Below are 16793 nucleotides of genomic sequence, written 5' to 3'. Positions count from 1 at the left end.
GCCTTGGTTCAAACATGGACAAAAGAGCTGAACTCCTGAGATGAGGTGAGAGTGACTGCCCTTGACATCAAGACAGCATTTGACTGAGTGTGGCATCAGGGAGCCCTAGCAAAACTGGAGTCATTGGGAATCAGGGGGCAAGCTCTCCACTGGTTGGAGTCATACTTAGCACAAAGGAAGTGGGGTTGTTGGATGTTAATCATCTCAGTTCCAGGACAGCACTGCAGGAGTTCCTCAGGGCTGTGTCCTCAGCCCAACCATCTTCAGTTGTTTCATCAATGACCTTCCATCATAAGGTCAAGAAGTGGGGATGTTCGCTGATGATTGCACAATGTTCAGCATCATTTGCAACTCCTCAGATACTGAAGCAGTCCATGTCCAAATGCAGCAAGACCTGGACAATATTCAGGCTTGGATTGACAAGTGGCAAGTAACATTTGCACCACACAAGTGCCAGGCAATGACCATCTCCAACAAGAGAGAATCTAACTATCGCCCCTTGACATTCAATGACATTACCATCGCTGAATCCCCCACTATCAACATCCTGGAGGTTACCATTGACCAGAAACTGAACTGGACCAGCCATATAAATACTGTGGCTACAAGAGCAGGTCAGAGGCTAGGAATCCTGCAGCGAGTAACTCACCCCCCAATCCCCCAAAGCCTGCCCATCATCTATAGGGCACAAGTCAGGAATGTGATGGAATACTTTCACCTTGCCTGGTTAAGTTCAGCTCCAACAACACTCAAGAAGTTCAACACCATCCAGGACAAAGCAACCGGCTTGATTGGCATCCCATCCACAAACATTCACTGGGTCAAAATCCTGGAATTCCCTCCCTAACAGTGGGTGTACCTGCATCACATCAAGTGCAGAAGTTCAAGAAGACCACAATTTTCTCAAGAGTGATTAGGGATGGGCAATAAATCCTGGCATAACCAACATTGCCCACATCCCTTGAATGAATATTTTAAAAATTCCGCTTCTCTAATCTTCCAGCCAAAGTAGACAACTTCACATTTTACCACATTGAACACCATTTGCCAAATTTTTGCCCACTCACTAAACCTATCTATCTATGTCCCTTTGCAGACTCTGTATCCTCCTCACAACTTACGTTTCTACCTAAATTGTATATTCTGCATATTTGGCTACAATATAGTCCCTTCATCTAGGTCATTAATATAGATCGTAAACAGTTGAGGCCCCAGCACTGTTACCTGTGGCACCCCACTCGTTAGATTTTGCCAACCTGGAAACCATTCATTTATCCCGTTCCTGCTTCCTGTTAGTTAGCCAATCCTCTATCCATGCTAATATATCACCCCCAACACTATGAGCTCTTATCTTGTGCAGTGACCTTTTATATTATTTTTATAAACTCCTCCGCCAGGTCCTTGTAGATGTGAGCACACAGTACAAAGTGATTCAAATGTGATGCCTATAAAGTTGTTAGAATAGGAATGTGTGGATATTTCCTAAGGATGGAAGGCATTCAGTACTCAAGAGTGTTAAAAGAGCTATTACTTATCAGTAATCTCATTGTCAGTACTAAAAATGAAACTACTTGTGATATCCAGGCTGGAAGAATGATTGAGGTGATTTGACGTAACTGAGCAGCTAGCTCTGAGAAACCATTATTGTGTTGTGTGTCTCTCTGTGCAGTAGAAAAGAAACATCTTTATGATTTGTTAACTTTTGATTTAAAAGCATTGTGCCAGTGTATGTTTCCAGTACAGACATTGTGGGGAAGGATCTTCTATGGCACTGGCTAGCATCCTGGATTACAGCACTGGTCCTCACTTCCAGCCTATTGACTTTTACAAAGAATGTTAAGAGCAGCAAATGCACAGGAAAACCACCACTACTGTTTCACTCCAAGTCACACACTTTTCTGACTCGGACATGTACCACAATCCCTTCATTGTCGCTGCATCAAAATCCCGGAATTCCCTTCCTAGCAGAATTGTGATAGCATCATCACTAAAGAAATGGAGTGATTCAAGAAGAGTCAAGGCCCATCTAGGGCAACCAGGGTTGGGCAATAAATGCAGCCTTGCCACCAGCATACCCTCTAAATTCTTTTGAAGTGAGCAAGTGATTTAAGTAACATTTATGCCACACAAAAGTCAAGCAATGACCATCTCCAACAAGAGAGAATCCAGCCATTGCCCCTTGATGTTCAATGGCATTACCATCACTCAATCCCCCACTATCAACATCCTGGGGGATACCATTGACCAGAAAATGAACTGGACTAGCCATATAAATATTGTGGCTACAAAAGCAGGTCAGAGGCTAGCAATCCTGCAACGAGTAACTCACCTCCTGACTCCCCAAAGCCTGTCCACCATCTACAAGGCACAAGTCAGGAGTGTGATGGAAGACTCCCCACTTGTTTGGATGAGTGCAGTTCCAACAACACTCAAGAAGCTTGATACCATCCAGGACAAAGCAGCCCATTTGATTGGCACCACATCCACAAACATTCACTCCCTCCACCACCGATGCACAGTAGCAGCAGTGTGTACCATCTACAAGATGCACTACAGGAATTCACCAAGGCTCCTCCGACAGTACCGTCCAAACCCACACCCACTACCATCTAGAAGGACAAGGGCAGCAAATAGATGGGAACACCACCACCTGGAAGTTCCCCTCCAAGTCACTCACCATCCTGACTTGGAAATATATAGCTGTTCCTTCACTGTCGCTGGGTCAAAATCCTGGACCTCCCTTCCTAACACCACTGTGGATGTACCTACAGCACATGGGCTGCAGCAGTTCAAGAAGGCAGTTTACCACCACCTTCTCAAGGGCCATTAGGGATGGGCAATAAATGCTGGCCCAGCCAGTGAAGCCCACATTTTTTCTTGCATAGCTGAGTATGCTCAGTAACTAAAAGAGGGTGAGTCGTACACGACCTGCATGTGCACTTTCAGCTGTGCAGATTAGAGTTTGCCACGGCAAACACTTTGTGAGAACAAATTTAAAAAAAACATTCATGTAGAAGTGACAAAAGTGCTCAACTTTTTTAAGCACACTTAGGCCATGACGACAAAAACACAATTTATCTCATTTTGACAGTTCAATATTATTTACATAAACATTTCTGGTCTTCAACTCCAGACCAGTATACACAAAGTAAACATAAATGAATATAAAATCACCTGTGACCTGCCCCTCTTGAGCTCATGGTGCCTTTAACGTACGTTTGCGAGTGCTACGCCTTGGTGCTCCCCCCTCGCTAGCACTGGCTTTGGAGGCAGACTGCTGACTCTACTGTCTTGTTGGCCTTGATGACCTTGGTGGTCGTCCTCTGGCCAGTGGAGCCTGTGCTGGCTCGCCTGGGAGGGAGTGGCCAGTGCCACGGCTGGCATCTCCCCAGTCAACACAGCCTCATCAGATGCCACGGTCACTGGCAGAGGAGCTGCTGCCCTCATCCTGAGTGTCCTGAGAGGAGCCTGCAGAGACGTCAGGCAGCTCGTGCACCAACGTGTGGTCGCTCTGGACCTCCCTGCTCACCATTGATGGACGGGCACCTAGCTGGGATACAGGGTGCCTCATCCATCTCCCACATGGACACTGACCACCAGAGGTCAGTGCCTGTGTGAGGGCTTGCAGGTCCAAGTGCAACACCAGGAACCCCTGATTCTGTCCCTGGAGCTGCCTCTCCATGAGAGTCGCCACTCTCTCAATGGAGGAGGCAGTGCACTTGCGGACAGAAAGCATTACCCAGACCTCCCTGTCGCTTGCCATTTTAACACTCCACCCTGCCCTCTTGCCCACATGTCTATCCTTGGCTTGCTGCATTGTTCCAGTGAAGCTCAACGCAAACTGGAGGAACAACACCTCATCTTCCGACTAGGCACTTTACAGCCTTCCGGACTGAATATTGAGTTCAGCAATTTTAGATCTTAAACACCCTCCTCCATCCCCACTCCCTTTCCGTTTCTTCCCCCTCCTTTTTGTTTTTTCCAATAATTTATATAGATTTTTCTTTTCCCACCTATTTCCATTATTTTAAAATGTATTTCCACCCATCATCTATCTATACCTTTTATGCCCTTTTAGTCTTATTTCACCCCACCCCCACTAGAGCTATCTGTACCTTGCTTGTCCTGCTCTCCACTCTTAATTAGCACATTCCTTTAGATAATATCACCACCTTCAACACCTCTTTGTTCTTTTGTCTGTAACATCTTTTTGTTATCTCCTCCTATCACTGGCTGCTTGTCCCAACAACCCCCCACTTCTCTTCCCCTCACCCCTTTAAACCAGCTTATATTTCACCCCTTTCCTATTTTAACTTAGTTCTGTTGAAGGGTCATGAGGACTCGAAACATCAACTGTGCTCTTCTCCACCAATGCTGCCAGACCTGCTGACTTTTTCCAGGTATTTCTGTTTCTAAAATAGTTGTTTAATTGCTCTGCCATTTCCTTATTCTCTTTTGTAAATTCTCCTGTTTCGGACTGTAAGGAACCTACGTTTGTCTTCACCATTCATATTCTTCTTCTTCATTATTCATCTATTCCTTTTTTGCTCCTGGACTTAATTATTCCAATGCTCCTAAAACCTCCCATATTTCACTCTGCATAAAGTTCAGCTCTTCCAAAATTCTGCTGCCAAATTCTAACAAACACCATGACTTCTTCACCCATTACACCTGTGCTTGCTGACGTACATTGGTTTCTGGTCTGGCAACACCTTGAATCTAAAATTCTCATCTTTTATTTTCAAATCACTCTATGGCCTTGATCTTCCCCACTTCCAAACTCCACCAGCTCTACAACCCTCCAAGATCTCTGTCCTCCTCCAATTCTTGCCTTTTATACATACCTGATTCTAATCGCTCCATCATTGGTGGCTGTACCCTCAACTGCCTAGGACATGGGCTCTGGAATTTTCTCCCTAAACCTCTGCCTCTTGCTACCTATCTCCTCCTCCTTTCAGAAGCCTCTTCAAACCTCCTTCTTTGGTCAATCCTTTGATTACTTGTCCTGATATCTCCTTTTGTGGCTCATTATCAAATTTTGTTTTGATAATGCCCCTGTGAAGCACTTTGGGATGTTTTATCTCCTTTTGTGGCTCATTATCAAATTTTGTTTTGATAATGCCCCTGTGAAGCACTTTGGGATGTTTTACTATGTTAAAGATGCTACATAAATGCAAGTTGTTGTTAAAAACATAAGAAATAGGGCTTCAGTAGGCTATAGGGCCTTTGGAGCCTGCTTCACCGTTCAGTAAGGTCAAGGCTAGATTTGTGCCTCAATCCCACTTTCATACTCCATCCCCAGAATCCCTTAATTCCCTTAGTACCAAAAACTTATCAATCTTAGTCTTGAATATATTCAACAACTGAGCATCCACAGCCCTCCGGAATAGAGAATTCAAAAAATTCACAACCCTTTGAGTGAAGAAATTTCTCCTCATCTCAGTCCTAGGTGGCTGACCTCCTTATTCCAAGAATTTAACCCGAGACTTTCCAGTCAGAGGAAACAGTTTCTCGGCATCTACCCTGTCAAGTCCTCTAAGAATTTTATATATTTCAGTGAGACCACCTCTCACTCTTGTAGAATGTACACCCATTCTATTCACTTTCTCCTCATAGGACAATCCTCTCATCCCAGGAATCAATCTGCTCCTTCATTGCCCCATTATTAAGGCAAGTGTATCCCTTCTTTCCTATGGAGACTAAAACTGTGCACAGTGCTCCAGGTGTTGTCTCACTAAAGCTCTATATAAATTAAGCTGTTGTTGTAGACAATTCTTCATACCATGGACAGTTTATTGGCAAGGCAGAGGGGACTTAGGCCTGTGCTTCCCCACCCCCAGCACAATTAGTTACCAGCCAGGTTTCGATCATTGAATGTATCCACTGGGTGTTAAGAGTGGGGACACAATATGGGGAAATGCAGCTGTCTTAAAGGGGGCTTTTATATCCTGCAAGAACTAAACACAAAGAGGAGCTTGGACGAACTAAAACCTTTTCTAATGTACAGAGTCATAGATGCCTAAGACTATGCATAAAGCAGTGGTCAGCTTTGGCTGTTCTACAGTAAAAGGATTATTTATATTGGTTCAATTCCAAAATTTCTTCCAGCCATGATCCTTGTAATTGTTTTGTGAATATGTTCATCTGTAATATGTAAACACTCTCCTGTTTGTTTTTGTGTGTTTTTTCACATTTCCTTCCATGCTTGTAGTCACTAAGAGACGCAAAGCCCATCTGCGGCGGCTGGACCGGAGGTGGACTCTGGGAGGAATGTGTAACCGCCAACAAAGCCCAGGTGAAGAAAGCCCTGTGCCCTGCTACGGCATGTGCAATGTCATGTTTAATTCTGTGACTGCAGAGAAAGAGAGGTGGTGTAAGACAAAATACTTTGCACACTCCACAATACTTCTCTTTAAAATAAGGATATTCCAATCTCTGAGGCAGCTGGATAGCATGCATGTCTTGTGCTTGTGTCTCGTACCACTCTGAGCAGCTTCTGGCATTTTCAATCTGCCTTTTCACTCTTTATAGTTACTGCTGTATGTCTTTATTTTCAGCATGTACCAGTGTGTGCGCAAACAAATAGCATATTTCAAAACCTGGGCCAGATTAAAGGATGTAAATTTTAACGTTGAGGTAAAGCAGTAGAGGAAAGTTCCGAAATAAATCTACAAGTTAAATTTTTAAAAAAACACATAGCTAAGAGGACTGTAGAAATGAATTCTGTGAACAGAAATAAGACCATAAGTCGTAGGAGCAGAAGAAGGCCATTCGGCCCTGTTACGGCACAGCAGATGGTAAATGCTAAGCTGCTCAAATCCAAGAAGGAGACTTGAAGCAGCTGTCGCAACTATTTGCAATTTGTATTTGTTTCGAGTTGCGGGCTTTGAATTCAGTTTAAAAAAAAAGGCCACTGAGGTTTAGGTTTTTTTTTTACAAAACTAAATTAAACATTTATTAATAAAAGAAATAATGTTAAGCACATACATAGGTTTATAAATTACTACTATGATAACTCCTAGCTCCCCTAATTAATTAATCTAACTTCCAGTTACACCTCTGTTAAGGCAACAGTAAAAATATGTTGGGGAGGTGGTGGAATAGTAGTTGTGTCACTGGACTAGTAACCCAGAGACCCAGGGTAATGCTCTGGAGCCTGGGCTCAAACCCCACCATGGCAAATGATGAAATTTGAATTCAATAAAAATCTGGAATTAAAAGTCTGATGATGACCATGAAATGATTGTTGTTAAAATCTGCCGTCCTTACCTGACCTGGCCTACATGACCAATGCTGCCCACATCCCATGAATAGAAAAACATAGATTTTAAAAGACCGAGGCAAAGTAACATGATTCATGCAGACAGCAGTATAGGCACAGAGGCTGGAGGCTTTTCACACTAATTAGATCTTAGAATGCCTTCCCTTGCACACAGCCTTCTCTCTATTCATATTTTCCCTTTGAATGCAAATTCCCATTCCTTTTTTAAAATTTGTTCATAGGATGTGGGTGTCGCTGGCTAGGCCAGCATTTATTGCCCATTCTTAATCGCCCTTATTCCGAGCAGGGCATTTAAGAGTCAGCCACATTGCTGTGGGTCTGTAGTCACATGTAGGTAAGGACGGAAGATTTCCTTCCTTAAAGGGCATTAATGAACCAGATGGGTTTTTATGACAATCAGCAATGGTTTAATCATCAGACTTTTAACTCTAGATTTTCGTTGGATTCAAATTTCACCATCTACCTTGGTGGGATTTGAACCTGGGTCCCTGGAGGATTAGTCCAGTGACAATACCACTCTGCCTCTGCCGCTGCCTCCCACTATGTGTTTTGGACTATACCTCTCTAATAATAAAAATCTTAGTACCAATTTTACCAGTAATCTTTGGGAAAAAGAAACGCACTGTTTCTTAACTTCTTGCTAGGTGAAACATTGCAACCCCACTTTCGAATACAAGCTAGTCTGGTTTGTTTCAAAATGCAAACGTTCCCTTTACACGTAAGATTCTAAAACTTCACCCATGTTTACCTATTTAATATTTCAAACCTAGCTTCTCTTCTTACATCAAAGCCTTCAGACATCTGTCTCAAATTCAATTAAGTCCCACACACACACATACATTGACACAGACCCCACTATTACTCTACAATAAATTCCGAATAACATGAAAATTATTATATCTTCCTGACGGGCCATCAAGTCTGCTCCGCCATTCAATGAGATTATGGCTGATCTGATAATTCTCAACTCCACTTTCCTGCCTTTTCCCCATAGCCTCCCATACTGATTAAAAATCTGTCTATCTCAGCCTTGAATATACTTAACGACCCAGCCTCTACAGCCCTCTGAGGTACAGAATTCCACAAATTCACTTCCCTCCGAGAGAAGAAATTCCTCCTCATCTCTGTCTTAAATGGGTGCTCCCTTACTCTGACATCATGCCCTCTGGTCCTAGACTGTCCCACAAGGGGAAACAACCTCTCAGCATCTACCCTGTCAAGCCCTCTAAGAATCTTAAATGTTTCAATCAGGTCACCTCTCATTTTTCTAAACTCCATTGAGTACAGGCCCAACCTATTCAACCTCTCCTCAAGAAAATCTCTCCATACCCGGGATTAACCTAGTAAACCTTCTCTGGACTGCCTCCAATGGCAGTATATCTTTCCTGTTCACAGTATTCCAGGTGAGGTCCAACTAGTGCCTTGTATAGTTTTAGCAAGACTTCCATATTTTTATACTCCATTCCCTTTGAAATAAAGGCCAACATTCTATTTGCCTTCCTTATTACCTATTGAACTTGTATGCTAGCTATTTGTGATTCATGCACAAGGATCCCCAAATCTCTCTGTGTTGCAGCTTCCTGCAGTCTTTCTCCATTTAAATAATATTCAGCTCCTCTATCCTTCCTGCCAAAGCACATAACCTCACATTTTCCCACATTATATTCCACCTGCCAAGTTTTTGCCCACTCACTTAACCTGTCTATATCCCTCTGTAGACTCTTTGTGTCACCCCCCCCCCCTCCCCCGCCACTTGCCTTCCCACCTATTTTTGTGTCATTCGCAAATTTGGCGATAGTACATTCACTTCCCTCATCCAAGTCATTAATATATATTGTAAATAATTTTGGCCCCAGCACTGATCCTTGTGGCACTCCACTAGTTAAAGGTTGCCAACCTGAAAATGCCCCCCTTATCCCAACTCTCTGTCTTTTATTAATTAGCCAGTTCTCTATTCCTGCTAATATAAAGGCTACATAAGTAGCCTTATGTGCGGTACCTTATCAAATGCTTTTTGGAAATCCAGATATATTACATCTACTGGTTCCTACCCTTTCTAAATAAGGGTTTTACATTGGCAGTTTTCCAATCCTCTGGGATTGTTCCAGAATCTAAGGATTCTTGGAAGATTACTACCAGTACATCCACTATCTCTGTAGCTACTCCCTTTAAGATCCTAGGATGTAACCCATCAGATCCAGGGAAATTATTGGCCTTTAGCCCCATTAGTTCCCTAGTACTCTTTGTCTAGTGATAGTTATTTATTTCCTGCCCCCCCCCCCCCCCCCCCGCCTTTTGCCCCTTGATTATTTAGTATTTTTGGAATGCTATTAGTGTCTTCTGCTGTGAAGACTGATGCAAAGTATTTATTCAACTCCTCTGCCATTTCCTGGTTCCCCATTATTATTTCCCCAGCCTCATTCTCTAAGGAGCCTATGTTCACTTTGACCTCTCTGTTCATTTTTATATATTTAAAGAATCTCTTACTGTCCATTTTTATATTACTTGCGAGTTTACCTTCAAAGTTTATTTTCTCCCTCTTTATTATTTTTTTGGTTATCTTTTGTTGGTGTTTAAAACTTTCCCAATCCTCTGGTTTACCACTATTCCTTACCATATTCTATGTTTTTTGTTTCGATTTGATACTATCCTTAACTGCCTTGGTTAACCATGGTTGGTTTATCCCCTTCCTAGAGTCTATTTTCCTCACTGGGATATATCTTTTTTGTGAGTCCTGAATTATTTTCTTAGACGTCTGCCATTGTTCATCAACCGTCATTCTCTCCATGGAGGATGCATGGTGCTCGGACATGTGGCTCATTGCTTTGATGAGCGTCCGCATAGACTCCTCCACCTCGGAGACCAAGCCAAGCATAGCCTCATGTATCTCCCCCGGATGCTCCTGCGCACCTGGCCGCATTTACTGCACTTGCTGCGTTGCGGACAACTCCAGAGGCACATTACCAGACACCGACTGGTCCCCTGCAGTCCTCCAACTGCTGGCGCCATGGGCACTCTGTCTCTGTCAGCTCCTCCAGCAACTGTGAAGTGCCCTCACCGCTGTGCCCCGGGACACTAGCCGATGTTCGAATTCCCACCGAGGTGCTAGGAACTGCGCCTGTGCCTGCCTGACAGAGATGGTGTGAATCTGGTGAGACTTCAGGCCCCTCAGGTGTGAGAGAGGGCCTCTGCTGCTCCTCCTCCCGGCCGTGCTCTGTTGATGCTGAAAGGAAGAACGAGGACAGTGGATCACATAACGTGGAGACAATGACAAAGTTCATCCCTGTCCCCCGGATCATTATGTGTTCATCCTTCCATAACCAATGGTCAAGCCATGTTGCAAAATTAAGTCATTTAACATTCAGCACTGCTATGGCTGTTGGGGAAACAATGCTGACCTCACTGTTGGGCATACATATCTGGCCATGGCACCCCAGCCTCACCGACACTGGTGGACCTGGGAGCATGGCGCCTCTTCAGATCAGGGCCTCCTGTTCGAAACAGCTTAGAATGGTGATCTGCGCCTGGCCACCGCCAGTCCTCACACGCTCTGCCGTGTTGTGAGTATTCTCCTTATGAAAATGAGAGAAGAGCAAATTGTACATGGATTCTGTTCATGCACGGCCCACCCCAACCAGAGTGGGACATATCAGGGCTCCAGTGCCCCCTCACCCCGCTGCTGCTGAACACTCACACAAAGATGTTAGGCTTGCTCCCCACCCCCACCACCCCCTTGGACACATGCTTCCTACATCACATTAAGCACCACACGGTATATCCTTCCGTAGCAAGGAGGTGCAAGCACGTGGAGCGCAGAGCACAGCAGGCGGTTCATTGCCACCCCACCTTGAAGCTCCCCTTCCACCATCTCATTACCCTGACTTGGACATGTCCTGGAGTTCTAACACAGCGCCTAGGTGCAGCTCCTCTAGGTTGCCCCCACACCGGTCATGTGGGACTCAGTGTAACACATGCTGCGACGGCAAAACACATCTCCTCATCACCCTGTCAGGCTGACCTCAGCATGGGAAATACCTGCTTTCTCACCCAGCAAAGGACAAATGCCGTCAATGATTCAATGCAGTCACAACACTCGGACTTGACGGTGGGGGGCAGCAGAGGGGTGAGCCAACCTGCTGGGTTAAATGCCCAATGCCAACATGGTACTCACCCTGCTAGAGCACAACAAGTCATTGAAGTGTTTGCGACACTGGATCCAGGTGTGCAGCACCACGTCGCGAGAGCTCACCACCTCCTCCCTTTCATCATGTTGGGGGGGCCTCCACCTGCCATCCTGGGGAACCAACATCTCCCGCTGTGCTGCCACCTCCTCGAGGGGGGCAGCAAGGCAGTCATCTGAAAAATGAGGGGTACATTGGCCCTCAGGCCTGCCCTGTCCCACTGCCCTACCCTCCAGCCTGGGATTGTCCAGTGACCCACCCTCCGGACTGGCCTGCTCACCAGAAGCCCTGCTGTGGCCTTGCACTGGCCATTGTGATCAGCCTAGAAAAGGCTGCCAGGCCTTCATTTAAACAGGCTGCTGGGTCGCCATTGGACCCGGCGGTCTCTGCACGCCGCCCACTCTCGCTATCCTCGGGAGTTAAGAAATACGCTGTGCGGTCCTTAATTGGTCTGCCTGCATAAAATGGCGCCCGCGATCGGGCTCCACCCGCCCCCCCCGCCCCCCCACCGCCATAGTATCCAATATTAGATGTGATTCTGTGACACTTGCTAAACAATTCTGAGTGCGCTAAGAATTAAACTAACAACCAATTTAAGATTATCAATCAGGCTCACAGTGTGGCTCACTTTTGCTTACTAGAACCTACATGTTAAAAACACAGTGCCCTGTCCTTTCTAGACAGAATGAACATATACACAAATTGTGCCTTTTTCAACTAAACAAAATATCCACGGTATTTTGCTTTTAGTTTAGATGTCAGACATTCTCTGGTTCATTCCCCAGGACAAGGCTTTGACCAATCAGAGTCAACCTACCTGATTCGAATTTAAACAAAGCTTGGCAGTTAACTGTCAGTCATCATTAACTGGTGCATTCTCCATGGCAATGCCTCTACCAGAGTCCACTTGCCAACCAATCAGAACTCTCTTCTCATGCAGTATAAATGGTTGTTTCCTTTTGGTATTCTTGTGAATTACTCTGATGAGTGCAAGATGAAAAGCTTCAACAACATGTCTTTTTTCAGCAGTACTCAAGTTCTGTACTACCAAACGACTGTTTAATTTTAAGTCTTAGGTCAATTACAATTACAGACTAAGTTGGGAGAGTAGATCTAAAGGGACTTCCAGCTCAGACTAGTTACAAAACCACATGGGTACAAGGGTGTTTTCACAAGCTTCTCAGGCTTTATTAAGTTTTCCACAATAAGCGCAAAATCATGATGCTTAGCAAAGGGCAGTGGTCAGCAGTCGCGTTCACAATGGATCACCAGTCCTCAACCTCTAGCTGACTGGGCGGCTTGTTTCTTGATTGAAATTTATCTCTGTCTTCTCTTCTTGCTGACAATGCACACTTAGTATCTTACAGATCCTTAATTTATAAATTGTTCCACACTTGGCTCTGTGCCATATTAGGTAAAACCCCATTTCTGTCTATCTAATTAGTCAGTCATTACCCAACTGCCCTTCCAGGATGGTACCTTGAGCCTCGTTTAGGTCATTGTCATTCAGGGGGCTCCAGATTCACAATTGCTTGCTGTTTATTCATTAAACAAAGGGTATTTACGTCGTCTGAGTTAGTCCTTTTCGCCACTTATTCACCTATCATGGCTTGTACAGAACTGTAGCTTACATTCAGCTGACCTTATCTACCATGCTTTGCAGCTACGTCACATATAGAATACAATTTTAACTAATACACGTAAGGATATGACAACTAAGTTCAAACAGTACTATAATAAAATAAATTCAATCCTATAATACTACAGAAAGCTTGTGTGGCTAAGAGTGGGGGACATCGACACCAATGCCAAAAACTTGAAATACATTTTTCATAGCAGTTTTGACAATTTGACAATATAAAACTAGTAATCTCACTCTAATAAATTATAATGAAGTAATTTTCCTTATGCTGCTACTCTTGTTCACCATCTGTGGAATCTATCTGATCTGACTCTATCTTTGAAGGCTTCAGGCAAACTTGCTGATTTCAGCATTAGTGCTTTTTATTAACTGAAACATTCTGGGGTTGGGTTACCAATTTTTGTGCCATATCCAATGCTTTGCCCTGCACGTCTAGTAAGGGAATTCTAGTTGAGGTGTAGATCCAAATAGATTTTTGTCCTTTTTCAGCCTGTGGAGCAGCTCCCTGAATTTTCCATTATAGTCTGGCAAATGCTAAGTGGTGAGGGAGCAACAATGGAAATAGGCTCTGTTGAGTATGTGTGTGAATTTGTGTGTTGGAAGGACTGAGGAAATAAAACCAAGTAAACATAACTTCTTCAGGAATTTCACTTTACCATGGTATTTATAGAATTGTGTTACTGAAGCTTTCAACACATTAACAGAATTGCAACAACCAAACCACCTCTTCTCAAAAAGCCCAGTATTGCACATAGCAGCAGTTTCTTGAAGCAGAATTTTGATAGAATTTAATTTGTTTTGTGTGGGAAGTGCCAACTGTAGGAATGAAATCTTATTCACCTTCTCCGAAGTACTGTGAATAATGTTGAATATGTTACATGGTTAAACACTTTATAGGCCTTTGAAATGTGTACGCTAAAACATATGCTCAAAGTTCCATATACATTCTATGAGACAAATGAAGAGACGCTTGAAATAGCAAGATCTCTAAAAAGTGACATCCAAAAAAGAAAATGTCAGTATTTTGGCCATTTGATCAGAGCTGAAAAGTTACAGAGGTCTCCTCTAGAGAGCAAAGTGGAGGGAGCAGAAAGAGAAGTCAACTTTGGCGTAGTTGGATGATGGATGTCACAGAGCAGTTGCAGAGGATACAGTGGATGTGTGAGGATGGCGCAAGACAGATGAATGTGCCATACCATGACAGCCAATCTCCTGGCAGGAGTAGCTACCAGCAGTAGCAGCAGGATTTTATTCCAAATCAAAAGTCGATTGACATGTTCAGTATTATATGGATTTGTTGAATCAAAGACCTTTTCCGTACTGCTCCAAGAACTTGAATTCAGGCTCTAACATGCCAACATATATCCTTATATACCATATCCCATACCACTTTTGACAGTACCTTTCAAACCCACAATATCTACTGGCTAGAAAAACAAGAGCAGCAGGCACAAGGGAACACCACCACCTCATAAGAACTAGGAGCGGGAGTAGGCCATTTGGTCTCTCCAGTCTGGTCCACCTTTAATAAGATCATGGCTGATCAGATTGTGGCCTTAACTCCACTTTCCTACTTGCCCCAATAACCCATAACACCCTTATCAATCAAAAACTTGTCTAACTCAGCCTTAAATACTTCCAATGACCCAGCCTCCACCGCTCGCTGGGGCAGAGAATTACAAAGATGAATGATTCTGAGAGAATAAATTCTTCCTCGTCTCCATCTTAAATAGGAGACCCTTATTTTGAAACTCTGCCCCGAGTTCTAGATTCCATCGCAAAGGGAAACATCCTGTCAGTATCCACCCTGTCAAGCCCCCTCAGAATCTTAAATGTTTCAATAAGATCTACTCTCATTCTTCTAAACTTCAATGAGCACAGATCCAACTTACTCAAACTTTCATTATACGACATGCCTTCATTCCAGGAATCAGCCTAGTGAACCTTCTCTGACCTGCTTCCAATGCAAGTTAATAAGGGGAACAAAACTGTACACAGTACTCCAGGTGCAGTCTCACCAATGCCCTGTACAGTTGTAGCAATACTTCCCTACTTTTATACTCCATCCCCCTTGCAATAAAGGCTAACATTTAATTTACCTTCCTAATTACTTGCTGTACCTGCATGCTGACTTTTTGTGATTCACATACAAAGACACCCGGATCCCTCTGTACAGTAGCTTTCTGCAGCCTCTTTCCATTTAAATAATATTCTGTTTCTCTATTCTCCCTGCCAAAGTGCACAATCTCACATTTTCCTTCATTATACTCGAATTTTTGCCTGCTCACTTAACCTCTCTATATTGCTTTACAGATGCTTTGTCCTCCTCACAACTGGTTTTTCTATCTATTTTTGTATCGTCAGCAAATTTGGCTACCATACACTTGATCCCTTCATCCAACTCATTAATATAGGTTGTAAATAGTTGAGGCCAACAACACTGATCCTTGTGGTACTAGTTAGTTTGTCAACCTGAAAGTGACCCATTTATACCAACTGTTTCCTTTTAGTTAGCCAATCCTCTATCCATGCTAATATATTACCCCCAGCACCATGAGCTCTTATCTTGTGAGGCACCTTAACAGAAGCATTTTGGAAATCAAAATGCACATTATCTATTGGTTCCCATTTATCAAACCTGCTTGTTGTTACGTCCTCAAAGAACTCTAATAAATTTGTTAAACCAATTTCCCTTTCGGGGGACTTGTTAGTCTATAATCCCATTAGTTTTCCTAGTACCAAGGGACCAATTCTCACTTAGCTACTCTCTTCCTTTTTTATACTTGTAGAATCATTTTTTTATATGTACTCTCTCATTCTAATTCTAATTAACTCCTCCATATTAGTGTATTAGTCATCCTTTGCTGGTTTAAAAATTTTCCCTATCTTCTTTCCCATCACTAATCTTCGCAACATTGTACACCATTCTTTTTCAATTTGATACCATCCTTAACTTCCTTAGTTAGCCACAGATGGTGCATTCTTCTCATAGATTCTTTACTTCTAAATGGAATATATCTATGTTGAAAGTTAGGAAGTATTTCCTTAAATATCTGCCGCTGCCTCTCTACCTTTAACCTATTTTCCCAGGCCACTGTGACCAACTCTGTCTTCATACCTTTGTAATTACTTATATTTAAATTTATGACACTAGTTTCAGACCCAAATTTCTCACCCTCAAACTGAATGTGAAATTCTATCATGTTATGATCACTCTTACTTAAAGGATCCTTTAATCCTGCCTTATTACACATTATCAGGTCTTAAATAGTCTATTCCTTGGTTGGCTCCAGAGCTCATTGTTCTTAAAAAAAAATATCTTGAATGTTCTATGAACGCAACCCTAAGGTTACCTCCACCAATTTGATTTGTCTAATTTATATGAAGATGAAAATTGCCCACTATTATTGCAGTACCTTTCTTACAAGTCCCCCCCAGGACAAAGCAGCCAATTAATTGGCATCCCATCCACCAATTTAAAAACAGTCACTCCCTCCACCACCAATGCATAGTGGCAGCAGTGTGTACTATTTACAAGATTCACTGTAGCAACTCGCCAAGCCTCCTTTGACAGCACTTTCCAAACCTGCAACCTTTACAACCTAGAAGGACTGGAGCAGCAGATGCATGGAACAGCATATCAATCTGCAAACTCCCCTCCAAGCCACACACCATCCTGACTTGGAAC

General features: G+C 43.4%; 1 protein-coding gene across 2 annotated transcripts in view; it reads left to right on the top strand.

The window, feature by feature from the left end:
• sh3pxd2aa (SH3 and PX domains 2Aa) overlaps positions 1 to 16793 on the top strand; it is a 507011-nt gene that overhangs the window by 424448 nt on the left and 65770 nt on the right. Inside the window, exon 12 of one of the 2 annotated variants that reach the window (XM_078564963.1) lies at positions 6212 to 6295. The exons of the other annotated variant lie outside the window; for it this stretch is intronic. Within the exon in view, the coding sequence (XP_078421089.1) occupies positions 6212 to 6295 (84 nt within the window). The remainder of the gene's footprint in view (positions 1 to 6211; positions 6296 to 16793) is intronic. 2 annotated transcript variants of the gene reach the window in all.

This window comes from Cetorhinus maximus, chromosome 20 (genome assembly GCF_964194155.1).
Source record: "Cetorhinus maximus chromosome 20, sCetMax3.hap1.1, whole genome shotgun sequence".
Classification (NCBI taxonomy): Eukaryota; Metazoa; Chordata; class Chondrichthyes; order Lamniformes; family Cetorhinidae; genus Cetorhinus; species Cetorhinus maximus.
This window is presented reverse-complemented; position numbering and strand designations above follow the sequence as displayed.